The sequence below is a fragment of the Pantherophis guttatus genome, chromosome 3 (genome assembly GCF_059756535.1).
Source record: "Pantherophis guttatus breed Tessera chromosome 3, ASM5975653v1, whole genome shotgun sequence".
NCBI lineage: Eukaryota > Metazoa > Chordata > Lepidosauria > Squamata > Colubridae > Pantherophis > Pantherophis guttatus.
The window spans coordinates 107,185,287-107,209,373 of NC_142065.1; the positions used below are offsets into that span (position 1 = coordinate 107,185,287).

Sequence of the window (24,087 nt, forward strand, 5' to 3'; positions counted from 1 at the left end):
GTGAAGGGTGTTTTCTTCACCAGGGAAAGAATTCTTCGGTCATCCACCACACTTGTTTTCCGTGGTCTCCCGGGTTTTTTGGTGTTGCTGAGCTCACCGGTGCGTTCCTTCTTTTTGAGAATGTTCCAAACAGTTGTTTTGGCCATGCCTAATGTTCTTGCTATCTCTCTGATGGGTTTGTTTTGTTTCTTCAGCCTAATGATGGCTTGCTTCACTGATAGTGACAGCTCTTTGGATCTCATCTTGAGAGTTGACAGCAACAGATTCCAAATGCAAATAGCACACTTGAAATGAACTCTGGGCCTTTTATCTACACATTGTAATTGGGGTAATGAGGGAATATCACACACCTGGCCATGGAACAGCTGAGAAGCCAATTGTCCCATTACTTTTGGTCCCTTAACAAGTGGGAGGCACATATACAAACTGCTGTAAGTCCTACACCGTTCACCTGAGTTGGATGTACATACCCTCAAATTAAAGCTGACAGTCTGTAGTTAACGCACATTGTGTTTGTTTCATTCCAACTCCATTGTGGTGGTGTATAGAGCCAAAGATGTTAGAATTGTGTCAATGTCCCAATATTTCTGGACCTGACTGTATAATCTATATATAGATAAAGAGTATCTGTATTCCCCAAGTAGAATTCTTGGCAGGAGTGTGTACTGTGAAAACCATTGCTAAAGGAATTGGATTTGCAATTGCCTGGGTTAAACATGTTGTGAGAATGGCCTTGCAATGCATTAATGGAGTATATATTAATATGCTATGAATTACCATATTGCCCTGAAGAACAGTATGCTAAGTCAACTGGCCAAATAATTGATTTTGATATTGTACTTATAAGTAATATCTTTTTGCATAAAATGTAACTTCAAAAGTATAAAGTAAAAATATTGTGCTAATTTTTATAATATTAAGAGTGGAAAGAACTCTGAATGACAATTATAGGTTCTATTCTAAAAAATTAGAAATTTCCCTTGTTTGATTCAGTAGGTTTTCCCCATTTGGGCTGCAGAAATCTAGTCCAAAATTAAATGTCAGCAAAGAGATACAAAAGACTTGGCTGTCAATGGATTTTACACAAGCAGTATAAGCCCAGGTCTGGTAACCCTATCTGCTTTAAGTGCCACATGTAAATTGTCCCCCACGTTCACTTATTATGTTACCTCCTCTTTTTCTCTGAAACTAATCTACTCATCTACAACATTATTTCTCATTAAATATTTATGATAATGCCAACACAGTATTGCCACTATAATCTGTGCCACTAATTTAATGTAACACTTCTTGTGCCTGATATGCCCCTTTTCTAGCATAGATCTCTGTTCAAGCATCAATCTGGAGAAGTTGTGTAGGTAAGCAATGACCATCTCCTTTGGAATTTATTCTTTAATGACTGTATCAATTTTAGTCTTTTATATAAGAAATTTAAGATATGCAAGGATATTGTCATTTAAACTGATTGAATGATGTATATCCAATTGTTGCACGTCACAGTGGAAGCCTTGGGTATACCAGTAATTGACACTTCCACAGTAGTAGTAATAGATCTATTACTACTGTAAAAAATTTAAATCTCATCAGTTTAATGATAAATCTAGATAAATTACAATAGGATTGTAGTAAGGTAGCCCTTGAGATATGACCATAGTGGAGCCTGCCCACTATGGGCGCATGTTGTAATGGTCATTGGGTAAAGAATCTCACCTAATGATGCCACCATCCCTGCTCTCCCCAGTGAGTCTAATTGAACTCCAGGGTCTTTAGGTGAAAAATGGGGTGCCTCAGGAGTCGGATAGGCCCTTGGAGGCGTAGTACAGGCCTAGGCCCACCTGTCCTAGCCTCCGAAAGTCACCTCCATTCTCCAAGATACTCTGTGCTCCACCCCCTGCCCCTTGGCTCCCACTCCCATTGGGTCTCCCCCGCCCCAGGCTTTAAGCCTGATTCCTACCCCACCAGGCCAAACACCCTCCTCCTCACCTTTTGAAAAGCACTGAGGCCATCCAGATTCCAGAGCACTAAAATGAATGAATTCTTTGTGCAGCTTCATGCCATGGTTCCAGAAGCAGCCACCATTTTATCCACAAAATGGCAGATGCATTTGGATCACTGCTATATATCACTGCCTGGGGAAAAACTGCTTTCTTCTGCTGCCTTAACCAAGTCTACTCTCAGCGCTTCAGAAACTTTCTGCAGTATCCAGAAACTTTTCCAACGCTGTGCAGACCCTAGTAAGTTAGCAAAATACAACAGTTTGTCTGGCATCATTCTGGCCCTGCCCACAAATGGTTGCTGCACAAAGTCTTTGCACAAAGAGTCAGCATTAAATGGTAGAGTGTTATTCTTCCTTCATATCTGTGATAGTTCTTGCTGGTTAGTTCTTGCTGGATTGAAAAACTCAAGCTTTTCCTGCCACTTTTCACCCCCCATATTGTCACACATATGCTATCCAGTGGGCTCTAATGTAGCAAAAACAGCCAACAATATTGGAAGAGCACTGTGTTTTATAACAGGCAATGTAGTTTTACCTATAAAGTATAACTAAATCTAAGGTCAATATTGTATCTCTTAGAGCTAATAGCATATGAAATACAAAGTACCAGAAAAGCACCCAATTTAAGAGCAAGCAATTAATTAATTAATTTTAAAATGTATTGGCCACCCATTTTACCTTGAGGTAATTCTGGATCAATAATATTTTGGTAGTGATAATAAAAAGACATCTGAGAAAAAATTATATAGATAAAATATTTCAGGAGGGCATTTTTTTGTATAGGGGAAATAATATTTCATGACCTATGTTCTACTTGAAATAAGTTTCAGAATTAAACCTACGTTTTCTAATAGTAGAAAGGCAGATTTGCCAATGAAAGGGCAAAAATTGATCTTCCAAACAATACTTGCATGGTTTTATTCCAGTTAGAAATAGAAACAACTCAGATGGATTTTTTTTTCCTGAAAGGAATACTGGAGTTCCTCATTTCAACTTGCTGATGAACAGATGAAAAGCAAAGAGGGTGGGTTTTTTATGTTTGTTTTTTGTCTCATACAGAAACTTTCTTTTCCTGGAAGACAAGTTCAAATAGGACCTGAGACTCTGAAAATGTTAATATTCAGGTTAAATCACAATAAATCCCTTATTGAAAACACAACTGATAGAACATTATTTCTTAAATCAGCCTTCAGTTTTGCAAAACTGAATCACCCAGTGAGGCGGACAAGCTGACTTAATGCCCTTGCCTACTTGGCCTTGGGTTCTCAAAACTTGTGAAGGCAACTGAGTAGCATAAGTCACCTTGCTGTCAAGTAGAGAGGGATAATGAAGACTGGAACAGGGCTCTCAACCTTAGCAGTGTCAAGCAGCCATTATGGTCACAGGCAGCTTTAATGGTCACAGGGAGCGTAACCAGCACCAGCACCTCCACCACTTGAGAACGTATGAGAATCAGGGGCTTTTTTCTATAAGTAATGCAGACACGTAATGTGAGTAATGCAGATGTAATGCATATTTTGTGGTGTTCCCAACAAATCAAACCAGAAAATATTTCTAAGAAAGACTTGGATTAACTGATATGATTATATTTATATTAAAATGAGCACAAAAGGCCTGACACACTATTACATGATCGTGCATTGCTGTGTGTGGTTGGCAAATACAGCACTTCCAGAAGACTTTTAAACATTAGTCTCCTTCCTCTTCACAGCCAGAGATCTCCGTTTTCTACTCAAGACTGCCTCAAAGCTATGTGAACGTGGACGGATCTTCATTTCAGCATAAGGGATAGAATATAAATGGCCTTTCCATGGCTCCCAGTTAATTCCCTAGAAAGAAAAAATAGAATATTAGTGAGCTTGTTAGATCAAGTTTTTCAATCTATAAACAAATGTGCAAAATTTTATAGTGATAATACAAATATATACATACATCAATATTCAACTATTATTAAGGTTTTGTGGGTTTTGCATATGTATTTTCTGTGCAAAAATCTTTTAAGACAGACTGATAAATTGTCTCATTTGATCCAGTAATAACTATAATTACATGGCACTTTACATAAATTACTTTGTGATTAGGGATGTGCAGGCCTTCCACCACATCTCTGAGTATCTCTTAATGAAGCAGCATCTTTGCTTACAGTCATACAGTCCCAGGAAAGTGCATATTTGAGATAGGTGGATAAAAATGGCAAATCCAGTCCAAACATCTGGTTTACTGTGCAATGAGCCATAATAATAACACTCAATGCATATGAAAGCCACCACCAGCTAAAGAACTGGCAGCTGTTATTTCATTTTTGGGTACATAATAATAGGACCTTCACAGTCTGAGCATCTTAACCTTCAGTATCTTCTAACAAGTGGCATGCAGGGATCAAACTGAAAAGGCTTGACTGTCAACTACAATATATCTTGTATGATATTACAGACATCTTTTTGACTTTGAGGAATAAAATTCATGATTGAAATACAGCAAAGAAAGGTGATGTGGTTTAGTGGCTAAGATGTTAGATTATGATGGGAAAGGCCAAGTTTGAAAATTTAACAAGCAAATGATTGTATATTCAGAAGTATCTCAAAAAACTGAAGCATCTAAAGCAAATGAAGATCACTAGACTGGAAAAGTCTGGCTTGAATGTAGTTAAACAGTGTGACATAATAGCTAAAAGTATTAATGTACTTCAGTTGAGATTAACAGAAGCAGAGTGTTCAGGTCACTCAGAATATTTATTTTTGTTTGATTTTAATCAGGACATGTTTGAGATGCTGTATCTACTTCTGAACACATTTTAAAAAGAACTTTCATAAACTAGAATATTTCTTGGAAAAGCAACCAGGATGGTGAAAAAGCTGGAAATAAAGGAATGGAATTAAACCTACGAGGAATGGATGAAAGAACTGAAATAGTTTACAGAGTCTTATATTTTAGCAAAAAAATATAATTGCTAACAGACCCAATCTCTTGCTTCAGAAGAACAAGGTTTACAACAATGGAAAACAATCAAAAAGAGGTGGATTTGATAACGTTATAATAAAATTTCTAACAGTAAAAGCAGCTCAAGATTGCAACAAGTACCCTAAAAATGGGATGAAGCGTTTCACTGCAATATTTAAGCAGAGGCTGGACAGTCATTGGAAATATTACAGTAGTAGATTTCACACTAAAAAGAGTTTAACAGGATCATGGTCTCTCAACCTTAACAACTTTAAGATGTGCAGAATTCAACTCCCAGAATTCTCTAACCAGCATGCTAGGTGGGAAATTCTGGGAATTGAGGTCGACATATCTTAAATTGCCAAGGCTGAGAAACAATGGACTAGATGACTTTTAAGACACGTTCAGAGTTTATGAGCTTCCATAATAGAAGCTCATTATCTCTTTCTCCAATAAATGTGTTATTATATATGCTAATCAAGAAGCACTAGATCCGAATGTGTCACGCACTGGTCATGCCCACACCCAGTTTAGTGAAGAGGGGGAAAGTTCCGATATGTTACATGACAATGTGAGTTTGACACCCATGCACTAGATCAATCTTCTTCCACCGTCTACAGGAAAGATGTTTTTCTTCTATTAAATAGTTATTGAATGTGTATAATTATTACGGCTGATTTTTTTAAAATTAAATTTGTATTCATATCACCCATGCAAATAAAAATAGATCTGAAAAAATGTCTTATTTTTAAATCTTAATTTATTAGCCATATCTTAAAAGAGGCATTCCCTCCTATGTAAAAAAAAAATGGAGGAATGACCTTTAAGATGTTGCTAGATATTTACACACTTATTTTAATGAAAAAAACTCTTTACAATATTTTTAGAATCTGCTACCAGATTAACTGGGATCAATATGAACAATGAAGTTTATTAAATAGAGTCATTGATTCTTTTTTTAAAAAAAATGCATAAAGGCTGCAGCCTTAAAAATAAGGATTCTTTGTATTATTTCAAAATCAAATAATAGTAGAAAAGTACTCTTCTCCTTTCATAATAATGATTAAGATGGTCTAAACCACTGATGGCTAACCTTTTTGCCATCCTGTGCCAAAGGCAGGGGGAACACAGGGGGAGTCACGTGCGTGCGGACCCACACCCATAATTTAATGCGCCCCACCCCCCCACATATGCGCATGTGACCCCACACGCTCCCCCTGCTTTTGGCACATGATGGCACGGTGGGCCTGGTAGGCCTGTTTTTCACTCTCCCCAGGCTCCAGAGGCTTTCTTGGAGCCTGGGGAGGGTGAAAAATGGGCTTCCCCGCCTCCCTGGAGGCCCTCCAGAGGCCGGAAACAGCCTGTTTCCCGACTTTCTGATGGGCCTGGAAGGCCCAAAAAACAGCTGGCCGGTGTTTGCATGCACGCCGGAGCTGTGCTAGAACGCTCGCATGCCCACTGATATGGCTCTGTGTGCCACCTGTGGCACACGTGCCATAGGTTCGCCATCACGGGTCTAAACAGTGGCTATCACAAGGAGAAGTATTAACAGTAATTTGTGTATTCTTGAAATGGGTCACATGTAATCTAGAAAGATATGTACCAGACTCACCTCACTGTGCTTGTGTTCACCATACTTCCCATTGAGATTAGCCAGGTGGCAGTTCTTATACCACCAGCCACCATGGTGAGTTATAGCGCAGTTGGTAATAGCTATATCGTTGTCCCTGTCTATGGTTGTAAATTTCCTACCATTATGGTAAGTCATGGCATCCCCTTAGGAGAGAAAGGGAGCATTAGAATCATAATATTTCTGACTTTAGAAATCCTTTGATCACTGACATGAGTGGGCAGAAATGCAATTAAATACCTTTCAATGCCTCCACACACAGGCACAGAAACATGCAAGCAATTAATCAAAGAACAGATATAAAATCTTGCTTTTTAGCAAGCATAATTTAATATGAGTTAATCCTGGGTTTCTCAGCGCATTATCCATAAGCACAAATGTTCAGCAATCACCTCACCTGCTGCCCCCAGGCTCCAATCAAGATTTTTTTCCCAATTTGGGAGCAATGGGAAAATATTTGAATAAGATGATTTAGAGTTAGGGTTAGGTTTTAGAAAAATGATTGACTTTAAATTAAAGGGTTTCAACTTGAAAAAAGTAATGGGGGGGGGAAAGAAAAATTGACCAAGATTAGAGATTAGGGCGAATGGTAATATTGATTATATATCAGAAGAAACAGAAGGAAAATAAAATAAAAAATTAGAGAAAGAATATTATGGCAAAAAATGAAATATATAAATTGTGTTGGAGAAAACTAAAAGCTGTATAAATTTTGACCTGGCCAATACTCTATTCAGAAAAAAATGTTTGTTTATTTGTGTGTGTTTGTTTTGAAAAAAAATAAACTTTTATTTAAAAAAAGCTTTTTTTCCAAATTTATCTTATTAAGAATAATTCACCAAGAAGCTGGCATGCTGCAAAGCAAAGTACCGGCATCTTTATGCAGAATAACTATAAATACATGAATGTGCCTTAGGCTAAATAGTATAAAGCAATGTACCAAGTTGGTATCTTTATGCAGAATATCTATAAATACGCATACACATCTTAAGTTGAATGGTGCTGACAGGGAATGGCTTAGCCTCAAAATGTGTCTCAGCACCAAGTTTCTTTACTCCACCAGATATCATCAAGCTGACAACATGAAAGTTTTTCCCAGTTTTAAAATTTCGGAAAATAAAATAACTGCAGCCCTTATTGAGGCAATAAAAAACCAATGTGCCTTCAGCTGAATTTCTCAGCTTCAGAAATTGGCTTTTCCTCATCTGATTCCTTTTTCCTTTCCTGATTCCTCAGAAATTGGACAGCTGGATAAAATTTCAAAGGGTGTTTTTATTTTATTTTTTTACACTGTCTCCTTTGAACCACAGAAAGGAATGGACAAGAGTGGGGAGGAAGCCAAAAAAGGTGTATGCATGTTTGTGAGTAATTATTTTATTTCTCAGTGAAAATGTTATGGTTTCAAATACTTTAATTTGCTTATTGTTGTTCAAACTCTGAAACTGTTTTTCAGGCAGACAAAAGGAAGTATAGATATTTCCCAGATAAGTCAGTTCTGTGACTGACTATAATTTTTTTTAATTATATTAAATGGAACAGGACATACCATCATACTATGTAAGCAGCATGAAAGGACATGCTGCTGAGTGGTGAATGTTTGTTGTATATTTTTTTAATTTTAATTTTGTGGCTGGTCTTTCTCATTTGTGCATGCATAATTCTCTTACAGAAGCTACTTGCTAAAGCATCCCTGATACACATTTCCAAAGTGTCCTTGAATATAATAAGTTCAGGAAGCCCTGAAAAATTGGTTGCTGCCCAGATGGATGTGAGATTTTGCTTTTTCACTATCCGTTCCCACTTGTCCCTTTAATATCTCACCCCCATTTGGGTTTTTTGTATTTTATTTTTTATTTGAAATTTAATAAAGTTTTATTTAAAAAATAAAAGAAATATTTACCAGCAGTGCCTCTGTAGTTTCCCAAAGACAGCTTGTATCGATCTCTGCTGGAGCCCACCTGGAAGAAATCATAGGTGGCATAGGCTGACTCGTTGTGAGTCCGTAAATCCACCCTCAACTCATAGGGAAGGTGGGCAGACCTGGTGAGATTATGCAGTTTTTCTAGACCTGCAAGAAACATTCCAGAGTCAGATTTAAGATAGGCTGCCAAACAAACTTGACAGACCTGTCCCAGCTTGGGTGTTCAGGAAAGAAAGACCCTCGATTCCATTTGTAGTGAAAGGTATACTGATGCCAAGTGGTTATAGCATAGGATTTTCCACTTAGTCCTGCTAATTTTCCTTTCTCCCAAGCCCTCCCCACCTTGATCATCTTGTAAGTGTCCAATAAGATTCAAATTAGGTGTTTTGCTAACAGCTCCACATTTTGACACCTCTTTGGCCGGGCATTCCACATTCCATTCCCAAGCTTATGTCTTTGAATCTCTCAAGCTCTCAAGCTCTCATCCTGTCATCCCTCTCCCTTTATACCCTTGCTCCTCCCTCCCCCTTTTATGGCAGGATGCCATCAAAGCAAAACAGGGCTGAAGTGATGCAATAGCAGACCTGACAAAACTATTATATTCAAGGTATTTTTAAATCAAGTAAGATTTCTCCCATAAGAAATGGAGTTATTTCTATAGAATAAGCAAATATTATACAATAATTTCACTGCATATCACTTCATATCAGTTCATTAATAGAAATACTTCAGTTTCCCATTCTAAGAATGTGTGTGCATGTAAGGGGGGGAGATATTAACTCTTCCAAGTAGATAATAAAACTGATTTATCATTTATATATCCATTTATATGCTCTCTAGCAAAGTTTATGATTATGAACTACAAATGCCATTTAGTAGTAGGAAACTTTAAAAACTATAAACTGAACATTAAAGCAACGTCAGGCCCAAGCCCAGAGGTGATGCAGCATAATCCTATCAGGTTCAGTCCTTTATTTGCTTACTCCCAATGGATAGAGTCTTGCCAAACTAAAACTATAATCACCTAACCTACTAGATATATCCTGAGAGATTCTAGGATGTGGCTACCCTGAACCTTTTCTCTCTGCATTGAATGAGTCAAAACTCTTCCCCACTGCTCCTGCAGGTGCACATTCCAACACAGTCCACCACCACCACAACTCTATTCCCATTTAGCTAATGATTTTCAAGCAAAGTTATGACTCTCTATAGCTCTCTGTAGCAGGGCTGTCAAACTCCCAGCCTGAGGGCCGGATGCGTCACGTGCTGGCCATGCCTACGCCCAGTTTAGCAAAGGGGGGGAATAGGTCCCGATACGTCACGTTACGCCACCATGACATGCGTTTGACACCCCTGCCCTATAGCATTGTAAAGCATGACCTATGGTACTGGGTCCTTATATATTGTATAGCCAGATAGTACTAAATGCAATGGGTTTTTTTTAAGTAAAACTCTTAGAATCTGAGCCTACTTTGGCACACTATAGGTAATCTTCCCAACTTTTTCATTATGATTGACTTACAATCAGAATCAAGCTCGGAATTTTGGTCATAAGTCTTTGTAGTTGTTAAGTTGGTCACCACATAACTTGATTTGATTTTTCAACTGGTTTTACAAGAGTTGTTTAGTGAATACATGGCTGTTAAGTAAACCGCATAGTTTTTAAGCAATTCCAGCATATCTAATGGGTGTTATTTGTTTTTTACTGTCAAAAAACGGCATAACAAGTCACAAATTATGGTCGCGTGATCACAGAATGCTGGAACTAGTTATAAATTTGAGCTGTTTGAAATGTGCCTGAAATGCCATCATGTGACTGCAAGGGTGCATGCAACTGTCGTAATTTCAATTTCAAAGGTCATAGGTCGTAACCTTTTTTGAGACCATCAAAACTTTGAATGGATGTTAAGCAGTTGGTTGTTAAGTGAAGACTTCCTGTAGTATTGAGACTCTAAGAACTTGGGCCATGGAAGGAGCAGTGTGGAGATTCAATACCCATCCTCAGAAAAGTAGAATCCTTTAATTAGTATTTCTGCATTAATAGTGGTTCTTCTAAAAAGCCTATACATCCATCTTGAATGATATTCAAAAAACAATAGTACCCAGCCAAAATTCTCCAGAAGAACTTCCAAAACCTTCAACATAATTCTTCCATCTCTTAGAGAAATCCAGCTGCCCTGTGGACCTCCGCTGAATCATCTGTAAAAGCAGGCAGAAGCATATGAAAATTGGTTTACTGAATGTTAATTCTACATATAGAGTATTAAATATAGAAGAAAAATTGAAGGTAAGTCAGTTCATAATCCAGTAGATATAAATAGACTAGAATAAGCTATAGAATGTTACACACGAAATTCTCCCTGAATTTGAGAGTTCCAGATAATACTATTTCATTTATGGAGCAATCATGGTATCAAGTAAGCTATCCATTTTTATTTCTCCTTTGATATCCAACTCTTCAAACATTTAAGTTACACAGTTTTAGATCATATCTTCCCTCTAATTTTTCATTTCCATATTTCATGGCTATAAAAGCACACACATACACTGACCCACAACAAACAAGGTATTCTTGTGTGGTCTCATTAAGATTATTTATCTGTGTAGAGAACTAATTAACATACTCTTTTGTGTACCAAAAGCTTTTAAAGTGAGAAAAAAGAGAACTGCACCCGTTTCAAAATTCAAAGTATGTTTGTGTGTATAATAGACCCCATACACACATACACACACAGACTCCATATTAAACTATGAAACAGGAAGAATATGAGGTAAGACAGAAGGTCAGCAATGGAGACTCATGACTAACAATGGATTGTCTGTACTTAGAATCAAAGACTTCAGAGGTTTCAAGATGGTTGCAATATCAGCACTGTGATAAGCATGGAGGAAAAATGGCAAACTCAGTACAGGTAGGCCTCGTTTAGTGACTGCCTCAGACAGCAACCATTCACAGTTATGACAGTGATGAAGAAATAACTTTGCACCCAATCCTTGTGTTTATGACCTTTGCAGGTCTGTACGGCAAAGCAAAGCTGAAGTAAGATCATAAGCACAGTTGCAGTTTCACTTAGTAATTGCTTTGCTTAGCAGCCAAGTTGCTGATCCCAATTGTGGTTGCTAAACAAAGACTACCTATACCGGGAATAGCTAAAATTAATAATGTTTTGAAAGTAATGAAAACAACACTCACTATCCAACCCCCTCCATCAGTTGTCATATCACAATATACTTCAAGGGGTCTGTTGCTGTCACCATTCAGGTAGATGGTATATAGGCCGCTGATAGAATTACCATTTTGCTGGGTTTGGCTGCAATCCGCAGGGTAGGGATAATGCAAACTGACTTCAGGAGCAAAACAAATAAGAGCTGACATTATTAAATTTAAGGATGAAGATAAAAATGCAGAAAAGTCTTTGAATAACCTAGTGGCAAAAAAAGCTGAGGCCAAACCATCTAAGCCACTAAAACATTTGGATACATTTCATTAACAGCAGAGAAAAAAAAAAGAAACACTAAGAAAGCAAGGCATGAATCTGTGCAAATGCAAGTCTAAACTATTAAACACTGATAAGACTTCTATTTCCCAGGCAACATTTCATTGCTTCTTTCTTTCTTTCTTTAATTCATATGTCACCCAAATCCCAGCAATTTAGGAACATTTTTGCATACAACTGCATTTTAGGATCATGTCATTGCATTTGTCACCTGTCAATAATCTTGTATTTCTCCATCTTCTCCATTTTTTTCACTATTTTGTAGATTAGCGAGAAAGAGAAATCTAGCTTCCTTTGAGAAAAAAGAAAGGAAAAGCAGTTTCCTAATAACATTCTGTAAAGTATACTTCAGAATCCTGTTGTCCCTTTTGAAATTCCTTTATCCGTTACTGAGACCCTAACAGCTTTCTGCACATGGCCACCTGAATTGGCCTCTCTGCTCTTTGTTGTCTAATATATCTTCTGAACAACATTTATTTATTTATTTATTTGTTTGTTTAAATTTCTATACCGCCCTTCTCCAATATAGGACTCAGGGCGGTGAACAGCCGAAGATAAAAACATGATACAACATGACTGCTTGAAAGATGTTACTTGGTCATTGAGAGTTGTATGTGCTTTCCTACTTATAAGTGTGCTATTTTTTAAAATGTATCTTCTTTTAACTGTAAGCTTCTTTTTGATTCTCCAAACAGGGAAAGACACTGGGCTAAATTTCAAATAACAAAACTGTCATTTATTCAGTTTAATATTCTATTCCATTCCATTCCACTCTACTTCACACCACTCCACTCCTTCCATTCCATTCTGAATTGGTGAACTGAACTGGACTCTTCTCCCACTATATTTTCCTATATTTAGTGGCACAAATAGTGGCATTTAATATGGTCTTTGCATCTCATGTGTTTTACAAAAAGAATTTTCAAAGTATAAATATGAAGAAATTAAAATACTTTTTTCTGACCATTGACCATTTACTATATGCTCTTTATTTGATCTATTTAAAACAAGCATATGTCACAATTGCCTTGAATCATTATTTACCAATTTAGGGACAGCAGCCACACTTACATTCCGTAAAATTAAAACTGAACAATAGGAATATGGCACTTGGAATTACTACCAAATCTATAGAAATCTCCCAATGCTGACATTTTTGAAACTACTAACCTTCATTCTATTTCTAATAGCTACTGCTCTTCAAATTTGATGATTATGTCTTTTACCAATTTTGGACTGTTTTCAGACTAGTTTATTAGATCAATAATATTCCCACATGAGAAACAGGAGTTCTAACTTACAAAATCAAAATGCAAACATTGCTTAGTTTATTCTAAGCCCAAAAGTCTTTTTGTATTTGTTATGATATCCTCAAATACATGGTTATAAATATAACTATTCTTTTTTGTTATTGTGGTCTTCAGTTGCATATTTTCGTACTAATGTTCCATTTCCAAACCATCTTTTACCATAAGTTCTTGCTCCAGACAAAACTCATCCCAGTTCAAATTCATTCCAGGTTCCTTCTCCTTTTAAGGACAAGTTACATATATAGCACCAAAATATTACAATACGAGAGTTCACAAGGCTTACTTGTAGAAAAAGTGGCAGTCACAGTTCGACTCCTCTGGTCTCCCTTAAAGGCTGTAATGTATATGGTGTACTTAGTACCACGACTCAAGTTTTCTAGAACAAACTTTTGATCATTTGCTCCAAGCTGCACTTCCTGTCACAAAGAAGAAAGAGACTGAAATTATATTTAACTAATACATTAACCCTCCATTCCTATGAGCTGCTTTCCCCCAAAGCTCAGTGATGAATAGGAAATTACATGACTGGCTAAGATCACTGGGGACAGCAGATGACAAAAAATGTATGCTATTCTTTAACTATGTGAAACATTAAAATGCAGACAGTATGTGAATAGAACAGGATGCATTTATATTCTCATTTACACAGGGGACTTTTTTATTTCCTGAATCACAAATGCTCTTCAACCATTTTGTGAAGCCTATCAATCTTTAGGGTTTTAGCTCCCTGCTGCATTTTTGAATGCACAGTTTTTATCACCATTGCTTGTCTCATTTTTAGGTGTCTTTTTGATAGTGTAATAAAACATTGTGTAATAACACAATAACATTTAACACTGAATATAAGGCAAAAACTTCTCCTCATACTTTGTGATCTAGTATTTAAGGCACCAGCCCAGAAAGCCGGAGATTGTGAGTTCTAGTCCTGCCTTAGTCATAAAAAACAGCCAGGCAATCTTGAGCCAGTTACTGTCTCTCAGCTCAACTCACTTCACAAAGTTGTTATTGTGGGAAAAATAGGAGAGAGAAGAGTGTTGGATATGTAATACCACACCAAAAGGGCTGCTAGAGTCCAGATTCTTCTACCCCCTTTCTACAGGTACCCAGGCTCTTCCTGCTACAGTCACTCACCAGGTGTCTCAATGTCCATTGTTCTGGACATGAGTCTGCTCTGATCTCCTTCACAGGCACCTCCACTCATCCAGCTCAGGTCACCTCCACTGTCCACTGGGGTGTCTGGAGCCCTTCTGAGCACTGGCCTGCTCACTTGTCTGGGTCAGCTTGCCTCTGCCATCTGCTGGTACGTCTGACCCCTCCCCCCCCATCACAGGCTTGCCCACTCTCCTCTGTCCATTCGCCTCTGTCATGTCTGGAGCTCCCTCTGGTCACTTACCCACTTATCTGGGCCCATTCACCTCTGCCGTCTTCTCTCCCCTTTCCAGCCAACTCTCTCACCAAAAGTCCTTCCACCAAAACAGGACAGAGCCCCCTTTTCTTCTTTCCCCGCCTCTTTCTCTCTCATGGAAACTTCAGGGTTATTTTAACTAAAAATTCTAATTCCTCAATTTCTAACTTTGTCTGAGATAAATGCCCCCCCCCCCGGCTGCCTCACCTTTCAGGATTCCAGCCAACTCTCTCACCAAAAGTCTTTCCACCAAAAACCTGACAGAAACACACACCCTCTCTCCTTTTCCGCCACTTCCTCCTTCAGCTGAAGGTCCAGAGCTCCAGGCCTCCCTCCGCTACAAATATGTTTGCCACCTTGAGTTATTTGTAAAACTAATAAAGGCAGGAGATAGACAGACAGACAGACAGACAGACAGACAACCATGAAGGCATGGCAAGAACCATTTTTAGCCTTTCTGTACCACACCTACACTTTTTTCTGTATCAGGGATATCAGCATCCTCCACAGACACAGTGTGAATTTCTGCAGAGAGGGCCCTGCAGCATATGCATGTCTGTGGGATGGAATGTGCACCTGCAGGAGCAATGGTGGCGGGGTTAGCAGAGTTTTCCCAGAGAGATGCCTGGATTAAGAGACTGCACAGTTGCAAACTGGATGGGGAGAGGAGAACAGATTCAGGAGAGCCACACCCTAGAATCTCTCAGGATATATCTAGTAGGTTAGAAGATTATAGCTTTAGTTGGCAAGATTCTGTCCATTAAGTGTAAATAAGTGAAGGATTGAACTTAATTGGATTTCACTATGTTTCTGAGTTTGAACCTGACATCTGTGCCTCCAGGTCAGTTTTTGACTCCTGCAGATTAACTGGATTAATCCCTGCAGTTTTCCTGGCAAAGTTTTCAGAAGTGACTTGCCTGCTTCCTAGAGCTGAGAGAGGGGGACTGGCCAATGCCTAATATGGGACTAAAACTTACAGTCTCCCTGTAGTCATATACCTTGCATGTAAGATCCTCCTTGCAGATTTTTGCAGCTGACATAAAAATCCAACTTACTGTTTATTCTTTTCTTGCATTAGTGCCCAGCACGGGAAGAACAGTTGTGTTTTCCAATGTGCTGGGCCTTTTCATGATCCATTATTTGCTGATAATTATAGCTTAGTTTCTATAAGCCATTACTTGACTGCTATTGTAAGAATGCCTGAATTCAACTTTCATCTTCTATATTATTTTCCTGCCCTATAATTTGTTTTTATTTTGAAGTAATTGTAATAGTTATTTGTTTTTATTTTGAAGTAATTATAATAGTTACGGTATTTGTTTTTATTTTGAAGTAATTATAATAATTCTAATTGTGAACAATTATTGAAATAATCATATTATTTTATCAAGTTTTGGGCCATAGGATGTGTTTTGTTTACTTAAACAAATTGTACCAGGTTAAGTTGCATATTCTTTTGGTTTTAGTGTGAGTTGCCTAGAACTATAGAACAAGATGACATAAAAACATATGTACAAAAGAAGGCAAAACAAGACATTAGAATCAGGCTCAATTTATGGCAAATCTAGATGTGTTGTTGTGATTGTTGTCTGAAATGATCTAAGCAAGTCTGCCATGTGCTAATAGCTGGGTTGACCAATTTCACATATGGTGCATTTAGCAGGTTTACCTTACTGGTGCCAACAGGATGTTGATAGGTGAGAAGATAGCCACTGATTTGAGCATCTGGGGGCATCCAAGTGACTACTCCACTGGACTGTGTCACATCTGATATACGGATATTCTTTGGTGGATCAATATCTAGACAAAGCAGTGACCAGCATGAAAATACTCAGAAAGCTTATGAGAATTCAAAAAATTATATGCATATTCTGTGTTGCCTGTGTTGTTGAGTGGAACAAATTCTTCTTTGTTCTATGTATCTTCTTCTTTTCCCTGAGCAGTTATGTTTTAAAATACTTGTTGTCACTGCTGCCCTGGTTTGTCTCAGAAGAAGCAAACTATGGTATGGTAAAAAATTGCCTTTTGGAGAGTACATATCTGTGTCCATGTAGTTTTCTGAACAACAATGAAGCAATACTTTGTTACTGTCCATTTCCAGAATATTTTTTCAGTTCCAGAATTTCCTGGCAACTCATCTCACAAATCACTGTCTTAATTTGTCCCACGTTGAAACTATACAGGCGGCACCATTCAGTGACCTTATTGCCAAGGCAGGATAAGGCTGAGTCATCAACACAATTTACTAGTATATTGACATTTTTTTCTGCCAACGTAGAGACTGGAAGTTAGCATATTAATACAGCCATTTGGATGTGTGCTAAGAAACAGAGTAGTTAGGGAAGAATCAACCCCAGAATATGTAGCTGAGGAGAAAATTTATGGACATGCCTAGGAGATATTGAAGGAGGTTCTGAGAGCCAGCAGTAATATCTTGGAACCCAGCTATTATTTTTTTCTTTCATTCAAGATATAAGGGTTTAGAATACATATTAGGATACATATTTTATGTATACTGGCATGGCCCTTTTTATATTGAAGAATGACCAACCAGCTCTATCACCCTGTAAAATATTGTAGTCCTCAATTCTATGCATGTTATCTAAGAATTTCAGGAAATAGAGTGATATATAATTTACAGTAAGCATATATTTTTGCACTATAAGGGGCCAAATCGAAGATCTCATGGATAAATGTCTTTGGAGGGACATAAAAGAAAAGAGGCAGTGATATATGCAAAGGAGATAGAGCACAGTTCTGTAAGAAACTTTCTAATGCCCCAAAATGATGAGGCTGAAGGCTGGAGATCTATGACACAAATCTACCAAGTGATCTTTTATTTCAATTCTACTATCATTCTCTACAAGCTTTCAAATTATACATTTCCACTCCTACCCTTTCTTGAACATGTAGCAAAGATAGCAGAACCTAATTGGATATTTATAAGTTTACTCCCTATTTAATCCCAATAACAGGGAGAAAGGAATACTTATAGAATAATTGACTGTCAGTCAACAGAGGGTGCTGCAGGACTCCGTATATATGCTAGGTTTGTCCCTAGCATTTCCTAAGCAGCCCTGTTCATGCAACTGTGTAACTGGAAAATATAGTACAATTTGTACTGGAATACATAAGGAAAATAGCAATAGCAATAGCACTTACATTTATATGCCACTTCACAGTGCTTTACAGCCCTCTCTAAGCGGTTTACAGAGTCAGCATATTGCCCACAACAGTCTGACTCCTCATTTTACCGATCTCAGAAGGATGGAAGGCTGAGTCAACCTTGAGCCGGTGAGTAAATAGTATAGTATAGAACTCATCACCTCTGGTAGCAGTATGATTATATCACTGTCATTTTCAAAGGACACCCAAGGTGCTTTTTCAAGAGGCAACTGGACTTTCTGTTTTTTCTTTGAAGATGTTTCGCTTCTTGGATGAGAAGCAAAACGTCTTCAAAGAAAAAACAGAAAGTCCAGTTGCCTCTTGAAAAAGCACCTTTGGGACAAGCATTACCTGGATGACTTAGAATCTCCATAGACATTCAAAGGGCACTCTTTCATTAAACTTATGTTATTCAGAACCTCTACAGAATATTTTTATAGGTTAAGAAATGCAGTTATCCACTCCCACCACCCTACTCAAGTTTACCTGTCATCATTTTTGTGCTTGCCCTTTTGCTCTGCTGGCTTCCCTTCACTGCCCAGATGTGGAGAACATATTCCATGCCTGGTTTCAGGTTTGTCAAGGTAGTCTTGATGTTATCCTTCCCAACGGGTACCTCTCTGGTTTCTCCATCAGCAGATGTATAGCTGAGGATGTTCTGTTCTACAGGTGCCCAGGCCTTGTTCCAAGACACAGTGGCTGAGTTTTCTGTCACCTGGTCTGTTTTCAGATTGGTGGGGCCATCTATTTCTGTGAACCAAGGAACAGTTTATTGCATTTTTTCCTCAGTAACATTGGATTATATTTTCTTTTTTAAAGTCCTCCATTTTCTTAAAATGATCTGTCAATCTTTACTGAAGAGACCATATGGCCATGTGTAAATTTAAGATAACTTTTAACAACTAAATATCAGCATTATACACTATGCTTGTTCCTTGATGTCTGAAAATTTAAATTTATGGATTACTAAAAAAGGAAGCAAGAATCTGGGAAAACCATTTATTTATTGTTTCTGAATAGTTTTGTCAGAATTGTTGTCATATTCAGCTTCAACAAAGGCAGGAAGTGTTATATATATATAACTCTGCCATCTTGTTCTTAACATGCCTGATATAACCATTACTGAAAAGAGGAAAGTGTGGTTCATTGATGTTGCTAAATCACATGGCGCTAGGATTCAAGAAAAACAATTCAAAATACTGGGATTTGCAGATTGAAATAATGCTTATGGAAAAAGAAATCTATTATTGTGCCAATAATGGTTGGAGCCCTTGGAGTGATACCTATATCCAGAAATATATTGGATTTATCAGATCTGAACACTCTAATTTACAAAAAGCCACCTTGCTTGGCAATGGCCAAATTCTTAAATGCCAATTTAATAATTCTTAGTCCTAATTTAGGACTTGAATTAAGTTTTCACCACTCTTATACTGTGAATCTAACTGTAGATTACCCATACATAATATACCGACATGCATATCTGCAAATGTATAACAATATATGATTACCATATTTAACCAATTACTACCGTATATTATTAAAATATTTGTTATTTGTTTATCTGGTTTCTCTATAGTTCATTCTTTGACAATCAGTACTTGCTTGACATCTTTCAGGTTCTAAAGTCACAAACTGAACGTGACTTATTTTGACAAAACTGAGAAAGAAAAAGAAGATATATGGTTCCTTCAGCAGACTGTAAAACTTCAATCTGCTGCCAGAGTTCTAATACTGCTTCACATATAACTTGTACAGTTCAGCATGTTAAAAAGAAGTGCACTGAGTAGAATTAAATCGCAAGGACTCATGAAGATTTCACAATTTCATATCTATGGAATACCTGTTTCAGCTTCTGTGCTTGCCCTTCTGCTCTGCTGAGTTCCCTTGACAGCCCAGATGTGGATAGTGTACTCCATGCCAGGTTTCAAGCCCACAAGAGTGGTGGTTCTCTTGTCCTTGTCAATGGATATTTGTCTGGTATCACCACCAACTAAGTTGTAGCTCACTACATAACCATCAATGGGACTCTGGGCTCCATTCCAGGAAATGGTTGCTGTGTTTTCTGTTACTCGGTCTGTTACTAAATGTGTTGGGCCATCAATGTCTAGGAAGGAATTAGAAATTTAAATTAGGACAGTGATTCTGACAAGTTTTTCATTGTCCACCATTTTTCAAGGCTAATTCAGAACGTTTTGATGCTTGGGGGTATACAATCCACGTGGCACCCTTTCATCCCACCAGTTACAAAGGGCATAAGCCAGCCTGAGAAGATTTGGTACCTGGGGCTAGCACAAAGAAACCTTCCCATGGATGCTGCTCACATGGATCATTTCTGTCTCATCTGTTCTTTTAAGAGCAATCAGAATCACCACTTTTTTTGTAATCTGCTGGTTTCTTCACCTAATACAGATTTAAATGATAATAACAACATCTGTCCACAAGCTCCTGTCAGAATCACATCCATCATGTTTTGTTTTAGAAAATCTGTGTTGCTTTCTCAAGTATACTGGCTGACTTGTAATGGTATACATCTCTTTCCCCCATTCAGATCTTTTCACTGAGAGTCATTGTAACCTCAAGGTCATCCCTTATTGTTTTGTATCTTGTTTTCCCTCTTTTGCAGTAGCAAAGAATCTTTGCCCAGATTTTCCCAGAGACTGGGTGGGGTAGGTAGGAGGTATCATACTTCTGGAACTGAGATGTAGCTTTCTCTGCTTGCTCCTTCAAATATATACACCATTTATGATCATGATTCCCCACATCAAGACAATCCAGTCTTAATCTGAGTTTTAGCAAAACTAGTTCTCTTCCCATTTCTAGCATTGAAGTTACTCCTTCGGGAGTTCACTTGCTTAAAAATAGATGTTATTACACAGGGGATTATATTCAGGGTCTTCAGCTGGACATCTTGCTACAGCAAGACAGCTCTGCCACATTTAAAACTTCAAACTAGCCTAATTCCTGGGAATCCCCAAAGAACCAGTGTTTTGTATTCCACGTATTTCAATCATATTTGTTTCTGGCATATTTGCTCAAACACCCCCTTCCTCCTATGATGCATTCGTTTCTTCATAAAAACTGTTTTCTTGTCAGCTGATAACCTCAGTTCTTCCAAAGGTCTGAAAAGTAGAAATGTTCTCTTAATCCAACTCTTTCTTGGAAAGAGATCCTGGTGCCTTGTGAAAGGGATTTAGAAAGTCTTATTGCTTAGGTCAGCATAGAAGAAATATGCTTTCACTTGATAGCATGTTTGTTAGACTTCTTCAATCAAATGGCTGCAATGTGGTGGAGCTTAGTGTCTATGGGCAGTGTAAGAACTGTAAGCACTTCAAGGTAAGCCAGACTAGGAAACCAAAGTCATGTAGGCTAATACCACTGTTACTATAAAGATATAGTAACATAATTTTGCATGTCTGAATGTGCTTTCCCACCCTCTCTTCAACTTGGCAAGAACTAGGAAAAATTTTGTCTGAGACATTTTTTCACGTCACATTTCTTCCCCAGACACAGAGTATCTAACCATTGCCTTGGTAGCAGCTTTTCTTCCTTCTGCTCAAGGTCATTCCTTCTTCAATTTACAAGAACAGGAGTGAAGCTGCTGTGTTTATTCCAAACTGCTCTTACCTGCATATAATTGATGGAGGGAGGAGAAGAAATTCCAGTTGAATGTGAACAAGTATTCTGCCTCTTTCCCCTGGGAGCACCAATGTGGTTTACCATCACCACCATCTAGTTTCATGGTGAGTTCCCTCAAATTACTAATAATTACTTAGATTTCTGTATAATTTGGGGTCATTTTAGACAAGTTATGTGGAGTCTGCTTTTCTGAGAGCAACTCTTTTGTGTGGCTAGAGTAACATTCAAATGACCTAACCACTTGGCAAAGGTTGTCTGTGTGGTCTTTTCACAGAATTGGCCTAAAGCATCTTGTGGCAGGCTAATTCCATGATCAGATGGAACTGTGCTGATCCCTTGCTCCTCAGGAGTTGGATCATATATTCCTGTCTCGTATGTAAAATCATGCTTGGGCAACTAGAGGTCTTTCTCACCAATGTGTTAGTATTATATACTGCGTGTTGGTAGAAAGCAATACCAGCATAAAATTTGCCAATCCCTACCATGGATCTATCATGTCTCTTCTGAGTCCCTGTCAGATAGTATTATTCTAATTTATGAGGGTGCCATAATAAAGGCAAGGTGATTGGCTTTCTCCTCTGTCTTTGTTGCCACCTCCCCACTTCAGCAAATCATCAGCCAGCAGATAAAACATGTCAGCCTGAGCACTCTGATAGCAATGATGGACTTCAGGATTTTATCTTTAAATGAGCTGCTTTGGAAGAGTAATTAAAACTGGCAAATACAGAGAAAGTAACAAATGAGCAGCAAAAGCTCAGTTTGACATCCCTCGTTGTTTTTGGGACACTGCAGTAAAGAGGAGGAGAACTAATGTATCTACCTTTGTTCTCTCCTACTTGTTCAAATCCTGGAGTGAAGTTGGTATCAGAAATAGACAGGACTTGCTAATGTCCAATACAAAAGGCACTCCAGAAACAAAACTACTTGTGGGGAGACTAGATACTGAGAGGAGAATTGTTGCAATGGTTAGTGATCAAAAGTTCGGGGCATGCCTTTATCTCCCAACTCTCCCCAAACACATATAAAGCCTAGCTTTCAAGATAATGGCTGACAAATCATTACAGAGCTTACCATCTTTAAGCTTTGGTGCAATGGTTCCAATGATCTCTTTTTCATATAGTGATACATGTATGTGATGCTTTTCAGATTACCTTGCTGGTTTGCAGGAGTGTGTCATGAGAGAACCTATTTCTTTTAAATAAAGGACTGATTTTAGAGAGCTCCTTCCTGGTTCTTACATGGTTGCAAATATCTCAAGAAAAACTTTGTTTGCTTATGAAAACAACTCCCCCATGCTTTGCCTGCTTTTCTCATTGCTGCTTCCTCTCAGCTGTGCCTTAGAAGCTGTTTTTTATCCCCAAGCAGGGGATAAAAAACGAGCAAACTAATTTGCTGAAGCTGACCAGACTAAGGACGCTAGCCAGATGAATATCTAGTAGGCAGATTTTTTCCCCCGATTTTCCTCCCCAAAAACTAATCTGCATCTTATACTCAGGTGCGTCTTATACTCCGAAAAATATGGTAAATGAAATTCTATGTTAACAGACAAAGGCAACTTCATCTCTCTTGCTGGTCTATACTAGCAAAGGTAAAAGTTTCCCCTGTCCAGTTGTGTCCAACTCTAGGGGAAATTCATCTCATCTCTGTTTCTTAGCTGAGGGAGACAGTGCATCTGAAGATACTTCCATGGTCATGTAGCCAGCATGACTATACAACACCAAAATGCACAGAACATTGTTACCTTCCCACCATAGTTCCCATAGTTCCCAAAGTGGTAACTATTTATCTATTCACATTTGCATGCTTTCGAACTGCTAAGTGGGCTGGATCTTGGGCAAATAATGGGAGCTCACCCCATCATCCAGCATTCAGATCTTGAACCCGGCTGCCAGCTGACAAGCTCAGCATCTTTAACTGCTGAGCCTTCGCACTCCCTGGCCTATATATAGCACATCACCTTTAAGATGTTGCTTAGAGAAAAGTAAGGCTTTTCAATCTTATGTAGTTCTTAATAAATTTATCTTACTCTCTAAATATAAGGAATGTCTCTTAACATTCATTGATAGCTGGGCAAGGCTTAATCTGCAACCAAGACAACAATACCATGAACATTTTCTAATTGGGGCCTGATGCTACTTAATTATTTGGTATCCTTTTAGCATTCTGCATGTTCTTAGAACCACATCTTCTAATAAGACTTCTGCCAAATTCAAATCTCCAGTCAAAGGGACATTTTCTGATCAAGCCATTTTCAATGTATCAACCAACAATAACTAGCAAAGCTTCACTTATACCAATAGTGTCATTTGTTTGGGTTAGACAATTAGAAGTAAGACTGCATTGGCAAAACTGCAACTCCAGCAGTCTGCCCTCTGACTGATGTCATGCTATGCAATTCATTCTTGGACGATTCTGAAGTCAAACTTGTGGTCTTCTTTACTCCAAAGCCAGGAGTTTGGTGGTAGCCATCCCACACAGAAGCAAAACATGAACCAACCAAAAGTTACAAATGTATAAACATCACTGAGCACACAACATCCTGATGTTTTAATCTGAAATAGTCAAAGGAGCCCGGGCTAATCTC

At 38.1% G+C, this 24,087-nt stretch overlaps 1 protein-coding gene across 1 annotated transcript in view; it reads right to left on the reverse strand.

The window, feature by feature from the left end:
• Positions 1–3,566: 3,566 nt before the first annotated feature.
• TNN (tenascin N) overlaps positions 3,567–24,087 on the reverse strand; it is a 39,180-nt gene continuing 18,659 nt past the window's right edge. Inside the window, exons 7-15 of the mRNA XM_034409752.3 lie at positions 19,708–19,971; positions 18,351–18,614; positions 16,369–16,499; positions 13,578–13,710; positions 11,681–11,832; positions 10,590–10,686; positions 8,467–8,634; positions 6,549–6,712; positions 3,567–3,825 (exon numbers count right to left, since the gene is read on the reverse strand). Of these exons, the coding sequence (XP_034265643.2) occupies positions 3,679–3,825; positions 6,549–6,712; positions 8,467–8,634; positions 10,590–10,686; positions 11,681–11,832; positions 13,578–13,710; positions 16,369–16,499; positions 18,351–18,614; positions 19,708–19,971 (1,520 nt within the window). The 3' untranslated portion in view covers positions 3,567–3,678. The remainder of the gene's footprint in view (positions 3,826–6,548; positions 6,713–8,466; positions 8,635–10,589; positions 10,687–11,680; positions 11,833–13,577; positions 13,711–16,368; positions 16,500–18,350; positions 18,615–19,707; positions 19,972–24,087) is intronic.